Genomic DNA, 19,493 nt, shown 5'->3' with positions numbered 1-19,493 from the left:
CACCGCGGAAGATCATAACACAGTACTTCCTTGCGATCGTTGTACGAATTTCGAAATTGTAGATTCTGAGATAACTTATCACCGAATAGACACCTGTAAGATTCTACAGAGGTTATGCAAAATAACTTACTCCCCTTTCACTCCATTCTATTGCAGATCGTTGGAGCTACTAAGGGTACCTAGCAACCGGAAAAAGTGCAGGTAATCCTAGTTTTCAAGAAGGGTAGCAGGGCAGATGCATGTAAATATAGGCCTACGTCGCAGACATCAGTTTGTTAAGGAACGTGTATAATGCACATGTTCTAAACATTCATGGTGGTGTCTTTTTGTTCTATGTCGTGTCCCCCTACCACTTTCGCGCAACGACGCTCTGAGCATGTTTTTTAGGGAATTGACTAGTTTGAACCTGGGACCTCTTGCTGGTAAGGAGACGCCAGACCACACATGGCATGTAGAATTCAGAAGAGTTCAGTGAGACTAGCGATGATATAACCAAATACTAAATGATCTCAGCGTCAGCTCCACTGCACTCCCTGTAAAAGAATCTTAATACTAACTAAATTAAGTGGAAGGGGTTCAAGGCTTTCCTATTTTTAGTTAGCTGGTAAAATAACGTCGAAAAAGCAGTTAAGTTTATCATTGGAAATTTTATTCTACTCACGAAACATTGTTTATAAATTGCACTATTGACAAAAGGAAGTGTTTTAATACAGGATGGTAAAAACCAACTGCGTTCAACAAAAATGTGAAGGAATATTCCCTGAATGGGTTTCCAAGTTCTACAATGGATCGAAGGATGATCTATGCCATATCACATCCATAATCTAGGATTAAATTAAGTTTCACAACAGAGAAAACTATTAAAATGGTCTACAGTGACCCTCGATTATCTTTAATAACTTATCTAACTTGTCGTAAATTACAGTGGCTGATGTGCCTTCTCAATAACTATATAACAGAAAAATCATCGCGTTTCAGATTTTTACTTCAAGTGGCAAATGTGAACACCATGAGCTTTAATTGACGATTGACACTAGTATTACGCAAAAAGGAGGTGTAACAGATGAGACTTCTGCAGTTCTAAGTGAAGCTTTATGCTCTGTTATGCGGCATCGCGTGCGTTCATTACATTGTCGGTGTTCGTCAGGGGGGCGGCGGCCGGCGCAGCAGCCATCCAGCTCGACGTCTCGGAAGTAACTCTCTCCTAACTTCTCCTTACTACAATTTACCGAAGTTGGTTTAAAAAAAACTATCTGGCTGTGTTTTAATCTGACCAATCAGGGTCTCAATGTTAACCTTAAGCTCCGCCTACAAAAACTCTCTCTATCCAATGAGAAACGTTATACTTTTCGTAGTGGGGCAATGTTTTTAAAGTTTGCAACGTAACAGAGACGTGAAAAAGTCTCACGCTAAAACGTGCAGGTGGTGTGGTCCTTTTAGCGTTATCGTAAGATCTATACTGTTTTTCTGGAGGGCTCTAGCTTTTAACATGGGCTGGGGGGTGGTCCTTGACGTAACAGAGGCGTGAAAAAGTCTCACGCTAAGACGTGCGGGTAGTGTGGTCTTAGCGGTAGGCTGGCGACGTGGGTGTCCAGTCCGTCCCTTATCGTACGGCCCCCTAGCTTAACACGTTTCTGCTCTCCGCTTCTGTTCTCGTTTCCCCCCTAGGAACTGCATCTGTCTCACGGTGGGAAGGTATGATATGCATTTAGGCATTCTTGTGTTAGTCTGTGGTATTCCATTTGCTCACTCGTTACTTGTATTACTTTAGTTCATTTAATGTCACGATTTATTTGGAGCTATGTGACACTACTGGATTTTCATGGAAGGTGTTGGATTGGCCTGACACCTTACAATGTATTACAACGTTTTAGTAGAACGAAAATCTTCTTTGTAAAAATCAACGAGCATCCCGCAGACAAAAATCTTTGGAAACTCAGCATGGCTTCAGAAAACATCGCTCTTGTGCAACGCAGCTAGCTCTATATTCGCACGAAGTAATGGCCGCTATCGACAGGGGATCCCAAGTTGATTCCGTATTTCTAGATTTCCGGAAAGCTTTTGACACCGTTCCTCACAAGCGACTTCTAATCAAGCTGCGGAGCTATGGGGTATCGTCTCAGTTGTGCGACTGGATTCGTGATTTCCTGTCAGGAAGGTCGTAGTTCGTAGTAATAGACGGCAAATCATCGAGTAAAACTGAAGTGATATCAGGTGTTCCCCAGGGAAGCGTCCTGGGACCTCTACTGTTCCTGATCTATATAAATGACCTGGGTGACAATCTGAGCAGTTCTCTTAGACTGTTCGCAGATGATGCTGTAATTTACCGTCTAGTAAGGTCATCCGAGGACCAGTATCAGCTGCAAAGCGATTTAGAAAAGATTGCTGTATGGTGCGTCAGGTGGCAGTTGACGCTAAATAACGAAAAGTGTGAGATGATCCACATGAGTTCCAAAAGAAATCCGTTGGAATTCGATTACTCGATAAATAGTACAATTCTCAAGGCTGTCAATTCAACTAAGTACCTGGGTGTTAAAATTACGGACAACTTCAGTTGGAAGGACCACATAGATAATATTGTCGGGAAGGCGAGCCAAAGGTTGCGTTTCATTGGCAGGACACTTAGAAGATGCAACAAGTCCACTAAAGAGACAGCTTACACTACACTCGTTCGTCCTCTGTTAGAATATTGCTGCGCGGTGTGGGATCCTTACCAGGTGGGATTGACGGAGGACATCGAGAGGGTGCAAAGAAGGGCAGCTCGTTTTGTATTATCGCGTTATAGGGGAGAGAGTGTGGCAGATATGATACACGAGTTGGGATGGAAGTCATTACAGCATAGACGTTTTTCGTCGCGGCGAGACCTTTTTTACGAAATTTCAGTCACCAACTTTTTCTTCCGAATGCGAAAATATTTTGTTGAGCCCAACCTACATAGGTAGGAATGATCATCAAAATAAAATAAGAGAAATCAGAGCTCGAACAGAAAGGTTTAGGTGTTCGTTTTTCCCGCTCGCTGTTCGGGAGTGGAATAGTAGAGAGATAGTATGATAGTGGTTCGATGAACCCTCTGCCAAGCACTTAAATGTGAATTGCAGAGTAGTCATGTAGATGACATGTAGATACACAGCACTGAAGAGGTCGGCGCTCAGGTTGATGCCGTTTTCCTTTACTTCAGTAAGGCTTGTGACACGTTCCCGCTTGGACGTTTAGCGAGAAAAAAATTACAAGTTTACCGAGTATCAGACCAGATTTGCGTCTGGTTTCAAGGCTTTCTTGGAAATTCAACATGTCGCTCTTAACAGAATAACATCGAAAGGTGTAAAGGGAATTTATGGTATATCTCAACGAGATATGATAGGACCGTTACTGTTTACACCATGCACAAATGACCTAATTGAATGCCTGGGATGCTCTTTACGGCTCTGCACAGAAGATGCAGTTGTTTGTAAACAGGTAGCAAGGCTACAAGAAAGTTACGATTTGCAGAATGACCTGGAGTGGATCAATGAAAGGTCCAGGCTCTGGCGGTTCACCTTGAACCTACATAAATGGCATACTGCGCATACGCAGTAAAAACAATAAGTCCACTACTGTGAAACTACAGTATTGATAAAAGTGGCTGGAAACAGCAACTGGAGGACTGTGACGCAAAATGAGAAGATTTGTTACGTAAATCAACCAATGATAAATTTATGTAATAAATATTCTTTTTTCATCACAAACTTCTCATTCAACTCACTTCCTTCCGCCTTGTGACTTATTGATGTTTCTCCGCTTTCCTTTCATACAGTATAAATCTTCGATACTTTGGCTCCTTGGTGACAAAAGCAGCCACCATACGAGTACCAACAATTTCCCAACTTTAGAATTCACTTTGTTCCGAGATGATGCACTCACAACTAACCGGAATACGTTTGTGGCCTTGACTGACGCAAAGTATTGAGGATATTAGATAGGTGCTGTTCGCGGTTAGATGCCTGTAGCTGGATGCAGGTGTCCGTAGTATGGTGACATATTTGTTTTGGGTGATGATGAGAGGTGGGAGAGGATGAATCCCAATGCAGGCAAGCAGCCTTCTTCTCTCGAATATCTCCAAGAGAGAAGCTGAACGTAAGGCCCCCACCTGCCGGACGGGTCAGAATTAAGTGTCTCACATACTCTCACTTCGTGAGATACTGTGTACAGGTTTGGAATTTAATCCGGGACACTGGCTTAAGAACTGATCATCAGGGACATTACGCCGCAAGCCTTCCTCTCCTTTGCCGTAAAGCCAATAACATAGAAACTAAATATGCAGGAATAGCATAGAATGTGTCTGGAAAAATATCAGTAGTGATGTTCTTTCGTCTGACGTGAGAACAGCGTGGTACAAGGTAGTCAATAATATCATCAGCACTAATGAGCGTGTCTTTGCCATCGGTTTAAGTGACACTAACCTCTGCAGAAAATGCAACCTCTTTGATATTGTCCCTCATCGTTACACATGTGGAGATCGGATTATCAACTGGAGGTGGACCAGGGAGAAAATTGCTCAAATAACAAGAACTTCAGCAAACAATGTACCGACTAACATTTTCTTCAGACCAGAGCAAAGTTACTACCCTCAGGCAAAAAATAACGCAGTGATTTGGTTAATGGGCAAATATGCAAGTTACGTTTTTAACAATATTGGGAGCGATGAACATATTGAATACAAGATTTACATGGAAAATGAATTCGAGAAAATACTTAAATATCACAATCACAATAAGAAATATGCTAACATGCTCCGATTTGTCTTCAACAGAAAGGGTATAGGTTAGGAACTGGATTCCTAGTAGAGAGGGAATAAGTTGGGTCACGTTCCCGACCCTAACCTCACCTGCAACTCACACATGAAAAATAAATCACTAGTACAGCAGATACAAGAATATGGCGACAAACATCTGGTGTCTGATATAAAGGAAGATCTTGTACTCCCTATAGATGCGCTTAGAAGGCTGGAACTGACAAAAATTACAAGGCAGTGAAGATTTTGCGATGTCGCTGTTCGGGACTTCTCTTCTGTCCATGTAATTTACCCTAGAAGGAACACACATCAAGGATTTACTGAATGATTAATTTGGGTCTGGGAAGTGATGGTGAGGAACCGGCCGCAGAAGAAGAAAATGTGCTGAACTGCCACTGGTTGAAGGTGACAGTGAAGGTGCTAAATGCGTGCTACTGCTAAAGACTCATTCTTTGAATGCTGTAATTTATGAATGCAGGTATCTGTCATCTTATTTATGCCATCTCATTATAGCCATTTTTGTTACTGTTTTTGTGGAAAAAAGTGTCATTTAATCGAGCGGTTATCCATCCAACCATTGGCTACGTCCAAGGTGGCTTACCTTCGACAGGGAACAGTGTATCCAACAAGATGAGGTAGTCGGGGTTTAGAGGTAACAGCGAGAAGGTACACGAAATGAGATATTAAAGTCACATTAGTATTAAGTCAGATGAATGGAAGATTTGGACTTGTTGGAATGATTCTATGAAAAAACGATGCATGTGTAACGGAGCTCGCATACAAGATGCTAGAGTGACCAATCTTGCAGTATTACTGCAATTTTTGAAGCAAGGCAACAAACATCGGATGATTTCAGAGATGCGGTTCTAGTATCGCACAGATGGGCACAGGCTACATGAAAGTGTAACAGAAATTTTCAGGCAACTGAAAAGGGAATAAATAGGAGAATTACAACGTCGATACTCGCCAAACCTGCTCCTGTAAATTACTAGAGGCTGTATTCGAAAACGGTGCGGCCATCATGGTGCCACAAAAGCATGTTCAACGTGGAATGGAACAGCACCGGCAAATTATTGAGACTTGCTGTGTCTTTTGGTATAAGCGATCCATGGTATCTCGTGGTTCCTTGCTTAGTAAATACGTTTCGTTCGATTTCATACCCCTCGTTTCGGTTGGTTGGTTTGGGGGATTGAAGGGACCAGACTACAAGTGCTCGTGTCGGTATTGCATTGAAAATAACTACACAACACTGCAAATGTCTTAAGCGCTGCTCGTCTTATTTGAAACCAAACTTGTTCCATTCACTCACGGTACTTGATGTTGGCAACATGCACATTACCACACGTCCTCCGCAAGCCACTGTATGGTGTAAGGCGGAAGGTACTTTGTACCACTACTACTCATTTCCTTACATGTTCCACTCGCATGCAGAGGGAAGGATATCGACTGTCTATATGCTTCCGCACTAGCCCCAACTTGCCTCACCTTTTCGGTCCTTGCGCGTATTGTGTGTTAACAGCAGCAGAATATCTCTGCGGTCATCTTCATCTAATTTTTTTAAAAACTATGTTTCTGGAAGAGAATGTCATCTTCTCTCCAGGGATTCCCATTTAAGTTCACGATGTAATTCCATAATACTCATGTGTTGATCGAACTTAAGAGTACAAAATCAAGCAGTTCACCTTTGAACTGCTACAATGTCTTCCTTTAATTCGAACTGATAGGGAACTCAAAGACTTGAGCAGTACTCAAAATAGGGCCCGAAATTTTGCTGGGGAATTTCTTGTTCACGCTGTAGATATAAATGCCAGGAAAAGTGACGTGAATCACGTCATATGCTGAGCAAAAAGTACAAACAGGCGTAGTGTCACCTTGTTCTCCGCAGATCACGACTGGTGTTGGCTGAGAGCTGACCATGCAGCGAAACGCAGTTCAGCCTTGGTGGTACAATGACCTTTGTCGTTTAATCTGGTGTTTGTGAAGTACAATATTGTATAGTCGCCTAGGAAGTGACTTCGAGCGCTGCTCCAAAGCTTTGTTTAGAAATGTGACAAGGTTTAGACGTGGCCATATCAGATGATCAGTGCTTATATCTTGGTACTGTAGTAGATAATCGCCGATGGCATTCTGGTCGCGACTGACTATGGAAATTTAATACTCGGGCAGAATCTTGTGGAGCGAGGCGGTAAGGCGGCATCAGAACTATCCTGGTACAGGGTGTAACAGGTATTGCTGTTGTTGTTGTTGTTGTTGTGGGCTTCAGTGTAGAGTCTGGTTTGATGCAGCTCTCCTGCGCAAGCGTCTTCATCTCTGAGTAACTACTGCAACCCACATCCTTCTGAAACTGCTTATTGTATTCATCCCTAGGCTTCCCTCTACGATTTTTACCCTCCACACTTCCCTCCAATTCTAAACTGGTGATCCCTTGATGCTTCAGAACCTGTCCTAGCAACCGATCCCTTCTTCTAGTAAAGTTATACCACAAATTCTCCTCACCCCAATTCTGTTCAGAACCACCAATCTAATCTTCAGCATTCTTCTTTGGCGCCACATTTCTAAAGCTTTTATTGTCCATGTTTCACTTCCATACATGACTACAGTCCATACAAATACTTTCAGAAGAGATTTCCTCACGCTTAAATCTATACTCGATGTTAACAAATTTATCTTCTTCAGAAACGCTTTGCTTACCATAGCCAGTCTAATTTTATCTCCTGTCCACTTCGACCATCATCATTTATTTTGCTCCCCAAACAGCAACACTCATCTACTACATTAGGTCTCTCATTTCCTAATCTAATTCCCTCAGCGTCACCTGATTTAATTCGACTACATTCCTTTATCCTCGTTTTGCTTTTGTTGATGTTCATCTTATATCCTCAATTCAAGACGCTGTCCATTCCACTCAACTACTCTTCCAGGTCCTTTGCTCTCTTTCTTCTCCATACATTTTAATTCTTACTCAAAATTTTTCTTTTGTTTCCTTTACTGCTTGCTCAATATTCAGATCGAACAACATCGAAAATAGGCTACAACCCTATCTCACTCGCTTCCCTACAACTTCTTTGCTTTCGTACCGCTCGACTCGTATAACTGCCAGATGGTTTCTGTACATATTGTAAATAGCCTTTCGCTCCCCATATTTCACCCCTGCCACCCTCAGAATTTTGAAGAGAGTATTCCAGTCAACATTGTCAACAGCTTTATCCACGTAGGTTTGCCTCTCCTTAATTTATCGTCTTAAATAAGTAGTAGGGTCAGCACTGCATTGCGTTTTTCCACATTTCTACGGAATCCAAACTGATCTTCCCCGACGTCGGCTTCTACCAGTTTTTCCATTCGTATGTAAGGAATTCGCGTTAATATTTTGCAGCTGTGAATTATTAAACTGATAGTTCCCTAATTTTCACACCTATCAACATCTGCCTTTTTTGAGATTAGAATAATTCTATTCTTCTCGAAGTCTGAGCTCCGTAACAGGTGTGAGTGGCGGTATTTTTATATGCGGTGTCTTAATGCGTACACACATCAATTTGCTGGTTTTTTTTTCTCTTGATCATAGTATGAAGACTTTCGCGACCGGATGACATATCTTCTGGTAAATCTTCCGAGATGTAAGGCCGTGGTCCATGAAACTCTTCAGCTCCTAAAGTTTCGTCCAGAGCTGCGCTGGACATCTTCAGAGGGGTGTTTCTCCTCCGGTGAGTTTACAACCATATATTGGAAAAACTGACTCATATATAAAGGACTCACGTCATCTTATAGAGAAAATTGAAGGTTTAATTCTGACTCCTGAAGATACTTTAGTAAGTTTTGATATAGTATCTTTATTCATTATGATTCCAGTTAACAAAGTTATGGATTTTATAACGGATATTTTTCCAGAAGATCTGACTGCTCTTTTCAGACATTGTCTTACTTCCAGTCAGTTCCAGTGGAATAATGAATTTTATGAGCAACTTAATGGCCTAGTAATGGGTAACCCATTGGGTCCTGCAGTATCTAATTGCTACATGGAGAAATTCGAACAGTCAGCTTTGGAAAAAAGCAGATAAGAAACCATCTCGCTGGTATCGGTATGTAGCCGATACATTTGTGGTCTGGCCACATGGCAGAGAAGAACTTTTTGATTACCTTAATAATATAAATCCAAGAATCCAATTTACCATGGAGAGAGAAAATGAAAACAAAATACCGTTTTGGATGTTTTAGTTATGAGACAGACAGATGGAAGATTGAAACAACAGATTTTTAGAAAAATAACGCACACAGACAGATACGCACATAAAAACTCTAACCACCATCCACAACAAAAGAGAGGTGTGACTAAAAGTCTCGTTGACAGAGTCAGACGGATTTGCACGCCGGAGTATATCGTCGTCGAATTAAAACATCTGAAGCACGCTTCTCAGAAAAATGGCTACTCAAAAAAAAAGAAGTAAGCAGAATTTTGCACCCAAACAACAGAAAGCCTAAGGACTAGCCCGAGAAACGATGGAAGAAGACAGTCTCTCTCCCTTTTATAAAGAAAGTAACGGATCAGATTGGAAAGATTTTAAGTAAACACGATATTAGACCTGATTTTAGACCAACGAAGAAAATTTGTCATGTTCTCCGGTAGGTAAAAGATAAAGGCACTCCTCTATCAGCCAGTGGCGTATATAAAATTCCGTGTACATGTGGTAAAGTTTATATTGGAATAACGAAGAGAAGCGTAAATACACGGTTAAAAGAACACAGAAGTATTTGCCGATTAGGGAAAACGGACAAATCGGCTGTAGCAGAACACGCTTTTCAGACAGGAAATCATCAAGTGAAGTTTTCCGAAACAAAAATTTTATCTACAACGACGAACTATTACCCACGGCTTTGTAGAGAAGCAATTGAAATATATAAACATAGGGATAATTTTAATCGGAAAGAAGAGACCATGAAACTTGGTGATATTTGGACAGTAGCACTACAGAATTGCTAGACAGTTTTATCTGTGACGAGATTAAGATCGATAGTTAAGTTTTATCTCTGACAAAGATTACCTCTGCATATCACGTGTAACTTTGGCCACGCCCACTTTCTACGAAATATAAGTCGCTCTCAGACGTTCGACCCGTCAGTCGGCAAGACTCACCGGAGGAGAAACACCCCTTTGAAGATGTACAGCGCAGCTCTGGACGAAACGTTAGGAGCTGAAGAGTTTCATGGACCACGACCTTACATCCCGGAAGGTTTACCAGAAGATATGTTTTTTCTCTGCTGTGAACAGTATTCCGACAACCAGATCACAAGCTTTGCGACCTAACGTTTTCTGCAGAGTCCTACTGCACTGCTAACTGGACTATGCCTGTCAGTATGGACTAGCTGTTTTGCATCTACGAGTCCACACTTCAACATCTGACCTACTGCCCATGGGAAAATAAACATTAATGGCTCGCTCTTGCCACACGCACTTAGAGGTACTAACCGACCTAAAAACATATGGCTTGTAATGACTAGAATTATTACTCTGTAAATCACGCAAATACTGATGTAAAGTTTCGTAAACCGTCCTCAGGCACCAACAGAAATATCTGCACTTACAGCCGTTACAACCCATATATGATACCCTGACTGGGAGGATATTTTGTTTGATAAAAACTCACTAATGTTTTAAATGAGTCTCAAAAGCACCAAGAAGCGTAGTTAAGATCTTCTCTTCGTCCTCCTCTCTCTAAAAGCATCTTCCTTTGTTCTGATCTTGCTTCTTTGGAGCTGAACTCAGCGCACAATATGAATTGGCAACTCTTGTTGGTCTAAAAGTTACACTCCCTTTACAGCCAGGGTTGATGATTTGCCTTAACACTCTTATTCTTCCCACGTTTTCATCATTACTTGATCACAAAGTGTCACTGACTACCCGTTTCAGAATTTACCCTCGCAAATATATGCTTGGGCACTCATGTTCGAAACATATTTCCGAATGACCCATTGGGATTCTGAGTCTGCTCACGCAGAGACTTCTGGGGAGGTCTGGGAGAGCTAGGTCCCTATAAACTGGCTTGATGGATTGCTTTTCAGCATCAGGAAAGGAATTCTTGCGTTCGAAACACACCCTTGAAACTTCAGACTTTCGGAAATTGTACCATGTCTCAGATCGAGGTTGAAACAGTAACTGAATTGATTTCATGTAATTTTAGATTTTGTGGCTCCTGTTCTGCTTCGAAAATAGCTTCTATATCTTTTTCGTTACCGTAATGGACATTGCCACATTTATTACTGAAGGATCTTCATCTATACTTATTTGCCCACCAAATATTGCAATATAAAGAGTTAATATTAAAATGATCATATCAACTAACACATAGCCTAAACCACAAATGCTATTTGATAAAATCTCCTCGAATGATCCTAGTTCCTCAAATTGAGGACTTAATTTGGATTCACTAATAAGGATGGTGGTCGTGTCTCTTGCTCTCTGATGTCACATTCTGATCAACTGTATCTACACTGATGGTGGATTCGTCCTAATGGTAACCAGATAATTTTTTCTTTCCTATCATGTTGGTTACCACCAAATGTACGCTTCTTAAACAGGGTGGCAGCTCTAGGCATGTTTATAATGTGTCGAACTACACCGAAGAACTTTCAAAGACACAGTTCTACGCTAAAGTCACCTATTTTCAAATAAAACGTAGTGAAGCGACAGACAAATTGAAAACAGCAGTGCAACCATCATTGAGCATTGCATATCTTCTCTCAGTAATGTAAACCCAGCCATTTATGTGGTGTAGTTTCAATCATAGCTTTATATAAAGAGATCGATATTCAAAATTAGTTAGCTTCACAGATACGTAAGTAATGCAATAGAATTAAAAATAAAATGTTTCCAATGGTCATACAGATAAATTATATACGATATAGGCTGGAAAAAGTGAACATTATAGAACATGTTTTGAAAAATACTAAAAATTTCCGACTTTTGCTTACAAGTTCCCCTCTAATCAGGAGATGCCAATTATGAGGGAATTACATTAGGATAAGTGATAATATTTACGGATGAGTTTTCCTATTTGGCCAGAAAAATAACTGACAATTGCTGAAGTAGAGAGAAAATGAAATACACAGTGAAATTGACAATAAAAACTTTTCTTAAAAGAGAACTTTGTCAACATGGAATGTAAATTTAATAGGAAGTATTTTCTCAAGGTATTTAGAGTATTTCAAGGTGGGTGATAAAAAATACAGACCAGAGCACAAGACTCTGTAACACTTAAATTTAAATTTGATGTCAAATAGTTCTCTATTTACACATACATATATAGAAGTATATATAAATGCATACTCACCTGGGTATCCAGGCCATGGCAGGGAGCAGTTACGAGTAGTGCAACATGCCTTGGTTCCTTCAGCATTACAGGTGCAGTTGTTACAGTCGTTCTTGAATGTTTTATTAGGCTTGCATTTTATTTCCACTGTGGACATTGTAAGCTAACAATTAACTCTTGTCAAGCAACGTAATGTTACATGCAGTACACGTAATTCGAAACGAGGCAAAGTAGAGAGTAAAGTTTTGAACTTATGCGGAGATACATCTCTACATAATCCAATACATGGAACTTATAGGGATAAATGAAACATGAAAGAATACACATCACACACTATGCATGAAAAATAAATTGAAAGTCATGATCAGTCATTGTCATAAAACTTGGTGGCTCTGTAGTCACTCACAACTAACACAAGTCCAAGCAGCCTTTGCTAGGCAGTGCTGCAATCGTAGGATTTAAGGGGGCAGTGGCAAGAAATTGATAATGCAAGGTGGGAGTAGTGTGAGCTTGAAAAATTCAAGATGGGGGAACTGACCCAGTTATGCTGTTGGGAAAGTAAAATGAGAATGCAAGATGGTGTAACTAGCCCAGTTATTTTCTGTAGTCCCTCTGACATCACAATCCAAATTACATGTTCAAAAACATCAAAATGACCTGAATTACCTATCAAAATACATAAAGAGTACAACTTACAGTATTTTCACGTCTGTGTAATTTATCAAAGAGCTCCCATTCACACACACAAAAACAAATACACACACACACACACACACACACACACACACAACCATGAACATACACATAACACACACACACACACACAAAACGGTTATATTAATGTTAGCCATAGTGGTATATCCATGTCTAAATTGCCTGTAGTATTGTTCTATAAAACATTTGTTAGCTAAAATAATGTTTTATCTACTGTATGAGTGCAATTATTGCTTAATTTACGCACGACTGATAAAACAAACTCAAATTGAAGGCCACAGTGATATTCCAAGTGTAAATTATTCTATAACAATACTTTGCCAAAATAACACACTTCAATAATAAAAGTCACTTCAACTTAGGTAGAAATGAGGCTATTTTACTGCTACAGCAAAAACAAATTGACTGAGTACTGTTTTAAGAAGTAAGAAGATAATGCACCAATAAAACTATAATTAATAAAATTGACTGGTCACCATATTTTTCTTCTTACTGAGTTTGACCTAGGACCTACTTGTGGTAGCGTTTTCATCCACTAACCCTAGATATTACGACAATTTATCACAACAAACCACATTCAAAAACTGCATTTTATCATTTAAACTGCACATTGTCATTATACACAACTGTAACTTCGAAATGTGTCAGATAAGGTATATAGGTACAACATGGTAAAAGACAATGTTTGACACAGTTCCATACAGAGAGGAAAATCCGATCTGTGTAAAACTCAACCTTTGTATCAAAATAAAATAATTTATCACACAATGCTACGATTTTGACTACAGAACACATATGGGTGACTTATTATAATAAACAAGTGTAACTACAGATTCGATGAGGAAAGAAAGGTTGATCATTGATTATTTATCAAAGTACTTAAAGTTTTCAAGTACAAAACACATCTAATGTACTGTCATTACTTAACTGTTCTATAACAGTAAAAAAAAAAAAACAATCATGTCTCACCTGTTGACACTATTGATATAACTTACAGGTTAAAGTGAACTTGGCAGTCAGCATAGTTTGATTACTGATTCTACCACACTTTAAGGGGAGGGGGTAAGACGTAAAACGGGCCGACTTGGGGCAGGAGAGGCATCTCAGGACATTTTAATTTCCAGTGTCTCTACTTTTACAAATAAATTCATAACACTTTGTCAGCAACACCAGGAATAACTCCGGATTCACACTCATTGCAGTGGAAGTTCGAAAACATAACGAAATAAATTATTTTACGTGCGAAATTTCATCATTTTTGTCACTTACTAATGGCTGCATTTGTTGCTATAGGTATACTTTTCACCATACGTTAGAGATTTTCTTCGATGAATTTTGCACATCATACATACCATACCCACAGGTGTATCAAACTCTAGAATTTATTTAATTTATGAAAAAACGAAGGAACTGTTATACACTCCTGGAAATGGAAAAAAGAACACATTGACACCGGTGTGTCAGACCCACCATGCTTGCTCCGGACACTGTGAGAGGGCTGTACAAGCAATGATCACACGCACGGCACAGCGGACACACCAGGAACCGCGGTGTTGGCCGTCGAATGGCACTAGCTGTGCAGCATTTGTGCACCGCCGCCGTCAGTGTCAGCCAGTTTGCCGTGGCATACGGAGCTCCATCGCAGTCTTTAACACTGGTAGCATGTCGCGACAGCGCGGATGTGAACCGTATGTGCAGTTGACGGACTTTGAGCGAGGGCGTGTAGTGGGCATGCGGGAGGCCGGGTGGACGAACCGCCGAATTGCTCAACACGTGGGGCGTGAGGTCTCCACAGTACATCGATGTTGTCGCCAGTGGTCGGCGGAAGGTGCACGTGCCCGTCGACCTGGGACCGGACCGCAGCGACGCACGGATGCACGCCAAGACCGTAGGATCCTACGCAGTGCTGTAGGGGATCGCACCGCCACTTCCCAGCAAATTAGGGACACTGTTGCTCCTGGGGTATCGGGAAGACCATTCGCAACCGTCTCCATGAAGCTGGGCTACGGTCCCGCACACCGTTAGGCCGTCTTCCGCTCACGCCCCAACATCGTGCAGTCCGCCTCCAGTGGTGTCGCGACAGGCGTGAATGGAGGGACGAATGGAGACGTATCGTCTTCAGCGATGAGAGTCGCTTCTGCCTTGGTGCCAATGATGGTCGTATGCGTGTTTGGCGCCGTGCAGGTGAGCGCCACAATCAGGACTGCATACGACCGAGGCACACAGGGCCAACACCCGGCATCATGGTGTGGGGAGCGATCTCCTACACTGGCCGTACACCTCTGGTGATCGTCGAGGGGACACTGAATAGTGCACGGTACATCCAAACCGTCATTGAACCTATCGTTCTACCATTCTTAGACCGGCAAGGGAACTTGCTGTTCCAAAAGGACAATGCACGTCCGCATGTATCCCGTGCCACCCAACGTGCTCTAGAAGGTGTAAGTCAACTACCCTGGCCAGCAAGATCTCCAGATCTGTGCCCCATTGAGCATGTTTGATACTGGATGAAGCATCTTCTCACGCGGTCTGCACGTCCAGCACGAACGCTGATCCAACTGAGGCGCCAGGTGGAAATGGCATGGCAAGCCGTTCCACAGGACTACATCCAGCATCTCTACGATCGTCTCCATGGGAGAATAGCAGCCTGCATTGCTGCGAAAGGTGGACATACACTGTACTAGTGCTGACATTGTGCATGCTCTGTTGCCTGTGTCTATGTGCCTGTGGTTCTGTCAGTGTGATGTATCTGACCCCAGGAATGTGTCAATAAAGTTTCCCCTTCCTGGGACAATGAATTCACGGTGTTATTATTTCAATTTCCAGGAGTGTATTTTAAACTTCGTGTTTATAAAAACACAGATTTTATAGATAATTACCTCAATTTTTATCACAGTTTTTAATAGATTTGGAAAATTCTAGAGTCTCATATACCTTTAAGTATGGTTTGTATGCTCTGCAAAATTCATCGAAGAATCTCTCTTACGTATGAAGAAATGTGTAACTATAGCAACAAATGCTGCCATTAGTAAGTAAAAAAAATGATGAATTTCACACGTAAAAAAAATTACATCGTTATGTTTTAGAACTTCCACTGCTATGAGTGTAAATTTTGAATCGTTGCTGGTCATGCTGACAAAGTTTTATGAATTTATTCGTAAAAGTATAGAAAGTGGAAATAGAAATGTCCTGTGGTGCCTCTCCTGCTCCAAGTCGGCTCCTTTGACGTCCTACCCCCTTTAAAGAAACTGAAAGTCGTCAGTATTATTTATCAAATTTGTTAAAGAATGATATAAAAAAACATCTATGACACTATTGCTGATTTAAATTATAGTTTAATGTCCACTTGGCAACAAGCATAGTTCAATCGTTGTAACATACTTAAAAGAAATAAAAGTCGTGTTATTTATCAAAACAAATGTGTTCTATTGTTGGTACTAGAAATTTGACTGACAAGTTAAAGTGCACTTGTGGATGATGACTTATACTGTCACACAGTGGAAACTACATGAAACTTTGATGAAATGCCATTCTCAATAGTAATAATACACATTTGTATAAGTAATAAATGAGAGTTCCTATGATTTCAGCTACCCTGAATTAACTATTGTCCAAGTATCCAAAATCGACTCCATGCTAGGAAGAAAAATTATCTTTCAGCTTAAAATGTTTTTCACCTACAGCCAACTTCGCCAACTTATACATCTATAAAGTGACAATTCCATAACACTTTGGAGAAATACTGATTAGCAATTTTAACATCTGAATTTAATATATGTTTATAGACACAGAGCAGGCTGTTACACCTTAAAAACCAGCCGCAACAAAATTGTAAGAAACTGCTCGATACATTAACAGATATAGATAAACAAAAAACCAAAATCTAAAAAAATCCATATAACCACTGCACATGTGCACATTTAAATCGTTTTTTCTTCATTTACAAACCCAATGTTTCTTACATTTATTTCTGTGGTACCACACAAAATCTCTGACAGTATAAAAATGGATAACGTTATGAGGAGGGGGTAATGATGGTCAGCTGACAAGCTGACTGCCAGTACGCTGACCATGGTGATTACTATCACCCCAGATACTATTTGGTGAAGCAATGATGATCATTTGGCATGGTGACTACTGTACCCCAGTACTTTTGGGTGTAGCAATGATTGTCACGTGACATAATGATTATCAGCAGGTCAACGACAGTCAGTTGATAAAGTGAGTGCCATTACTACAGATTTCATTGGGGCAATGTTGCTCAGGTGACATGGTGACTACCTTTACCCCAGACACTGAAGAGTTGGGGCGCAATGATGATTACATGAGATGGTGGCTGCCATAACCTTGAATGATGTTGAAACAGTGATGACTTGGTCACTGTTATTAGTCAAAACTTGGTGATTACCTTTACCCCAAACATTTGCTGGATATTATTAAGTTGCTGTAATGATCAATTGACATGGCGAGTACGAATACTTTGGGTACTATTATGGGCAATGGTGGTTGGTTGGCATGGTGACTGCCATCACCTCAGATCATGGTGACTACCATTACCCTGAATGCGTGGTGGAAACTGCTGCAGAGAGTGATGGTCAGCTGAAATTATGACTGCCATCACCCCAGTGATGGTGACTATCATTCCACGAAATGCAAGCTTTCACTCAACAAGTGAAAAGTTATTGGTGACTGCTGGATCCCAAATAGTGTGGCAACACCAGAAGTTGACAGCCTACGTGCCACAACGTCGCAGAGGGTATCAGCTCCCAGAAGTTAAAACTAAATTGTGGCACCAGCAGCTGAAACTGTATCCACCATAACATGACTACATGAAATCAGAGATGGTCTGTATTATAACAAAAAATATAACCGCAACTTAATTGCAACACCTTGAATGTCAATGTGCAGACATTAACTCGACTTGTCTGAAAAAGTGCATGTACACTCCTGGAAATGGAAAAAAGAATACATTGACACCGGTGTGTCAGACCCACCATACTTGCTCCGGACACTGCGAGAGGGCTGTACAAGCAATGATCACACGCACGGCACAGCGGACACACCAGGAACCGCGGTGTTGGCCGTCGAATGGCACTAGCTGTGCAGCATTTGTGCACCGCCGCCGTCAGTGTCAGCCAGTTTGCCGTGGCATACGGAGCTCCATCGCAGTCTTTAACACTGGTAGCATGCCGCGACAGCGTGGACGTGAACCGTATGTGCAGTTGATGGACTTTGAGCGAGGGCGTATAGTGGGCATGCGGGAGGCCGGGTGGACGAACCGCCGAATTGCTCAACACGTGGGGCGTGAGGTCTCCACAGTACATCGATGTTGTCGCCAGTGGTCGGCGGAAGGTGCACGTGCCCGTCGACCTGGGACCGGACCGCAGCGACGCACGGATGCACGCCAAGACCGTAGGATCCTACGCAGTGCCGTAGGGGACCGCACCGCCACTTCCCAGCAAATTAGGGACACTGTTGCTCCTGGGGTATCGGCGAGGACCATTCGAAACCGTCTCCATGAAGCTGGGCTACGGTCCCGCACACCGTTAGGCCGTCTTCCGCTCACGCCCCAACATCGTGCAGCCCGCCTCCAGTGGTGTCGCGACAGGCGTGAATGGAGGGACAAATGGAGACGTGTCGTCTTCAGCGATGAGAGTCGCTTCTGCCTTGGTGCCAATGATGGTCGTATGCGTGTTTGGCGCCGTGCAGGTGATCGCCACAATCAGGACTGCATATGACCGAGGCACACAGGGCCAACACCCGGCATCATGGTGTGGGGAGCGATCTCCTACAGTGGCCGTACACCTCTAGTGATCGTCGAGGGGACACTGAATAGTGCACGGTACATCCAAACCCTCATCGAACCCACCGTTCTACCATTCCTAGACCGGCAAGGGAACTTGCTGTTCCAACAGGACAATGCACGTCCTCATGTATCCCGTGCCACCCAACGTGCTCTAGAAGGTGTAAGTCAACTACCCTGGCCAGCAAGATCTCCGGATCTGTCCCCCATTGAGCATGTTTGATACTGGATGAAGCGTCTTCTCACGCGGTCTGCACGTCCAGCACGAACGCTGGTCAAACTGAGGCGCCAGGTGGAAATGGCATGGCAAGCCGTTCCACAGGACTACATCCAGCATCTCTACGATCGTCTTCATGGGAGAATAGCAGCCTGCATTGCTGCGATAGGTGGATATACACTGTACTAGTGCCGACATTGTGCATGCTCTGTTGCCTGTGTCTATGTGGCTGTGCTTCTGTTAGTGTGATCATGTGATGTATCTGACCCCAGGAATGTGTCAATAAAGTTTCCCCTTCCTGGGACAATGAATTCACGGTGTTCTTATTTCAATTTTCAGGAGTGTATATTAATGTGGACTTGGCAAAATATGGTATGCTTGGAGATCATGACAATGTTCATACAAATGAAGTCATCAACATTAATAATTATGTAATTTATGCACCTAATTAAAGTCTCATCTCATCTAACAGCTTCCTAACTAAGCACAATTATATATATCTTTTCACAGCCCCCTGTGACATTACATACGTGAGGAGGGAGGGGGGGAGGGGGGCGAGGGATGGGATGGATGCTGCATGTGAGTGACGTCAGTGGCAACTGAGATGTGTTGTGTACATATGCTTAGTTAGCAAGTTCTAAGACAAATCAAAATTTGTTCTAAATTTAGGAGACACAACTGTGTGAG

General features: G+C 42.0%; 1 protein-coding gene across 4 annotated transcripts in view; it reads right to left on the bottom strand.

The window, feature by feature from the left end:
- The window catches only part of LOC126284476 (uncharacterized), a 91,229-nt gene that overhangs the window by 14,583 nt on the left and 57,153 nt on the right, over positions 1–19,493 (bottom strand). For 2 of the 4 annotated variants that reach the window (XM_049983430.1, XM_049983432.1), the window contains exon 7: positions 12,094–12,219. The exons of the other annotated variants lie outside the window; for them this stretch is intronic. In XM_049983430.1, coding sequence (XP_049839387.1) covers positions 12,094–12,219 — 126 coding nt within the window. The remainder of the gene's footprint in view (positions 1–12,093; positions 12,220–19,493) is intronic. 4 annotated transcript variants of the gene reach the window in all.

The sequence above is a fragment of the Schistocerca gregaria genome, chromosome 8, assembly GCF_023897955.1.
Source record: "Schistocerca gregaria isolate iqSchGreg1 chromosome 8, iqSchGreg1.2, whole genome shotgun sequence".
NCBI classification, from domain to species: Eukaryota; Metazoa; Arthropoda; class Insecta; order Orthoptera; family Acrididae; genus Schistocerca; species Schistocerca gregaria.
This window is presented reverse-complemented; position numbering and strand designations above follow the sequence as displayed.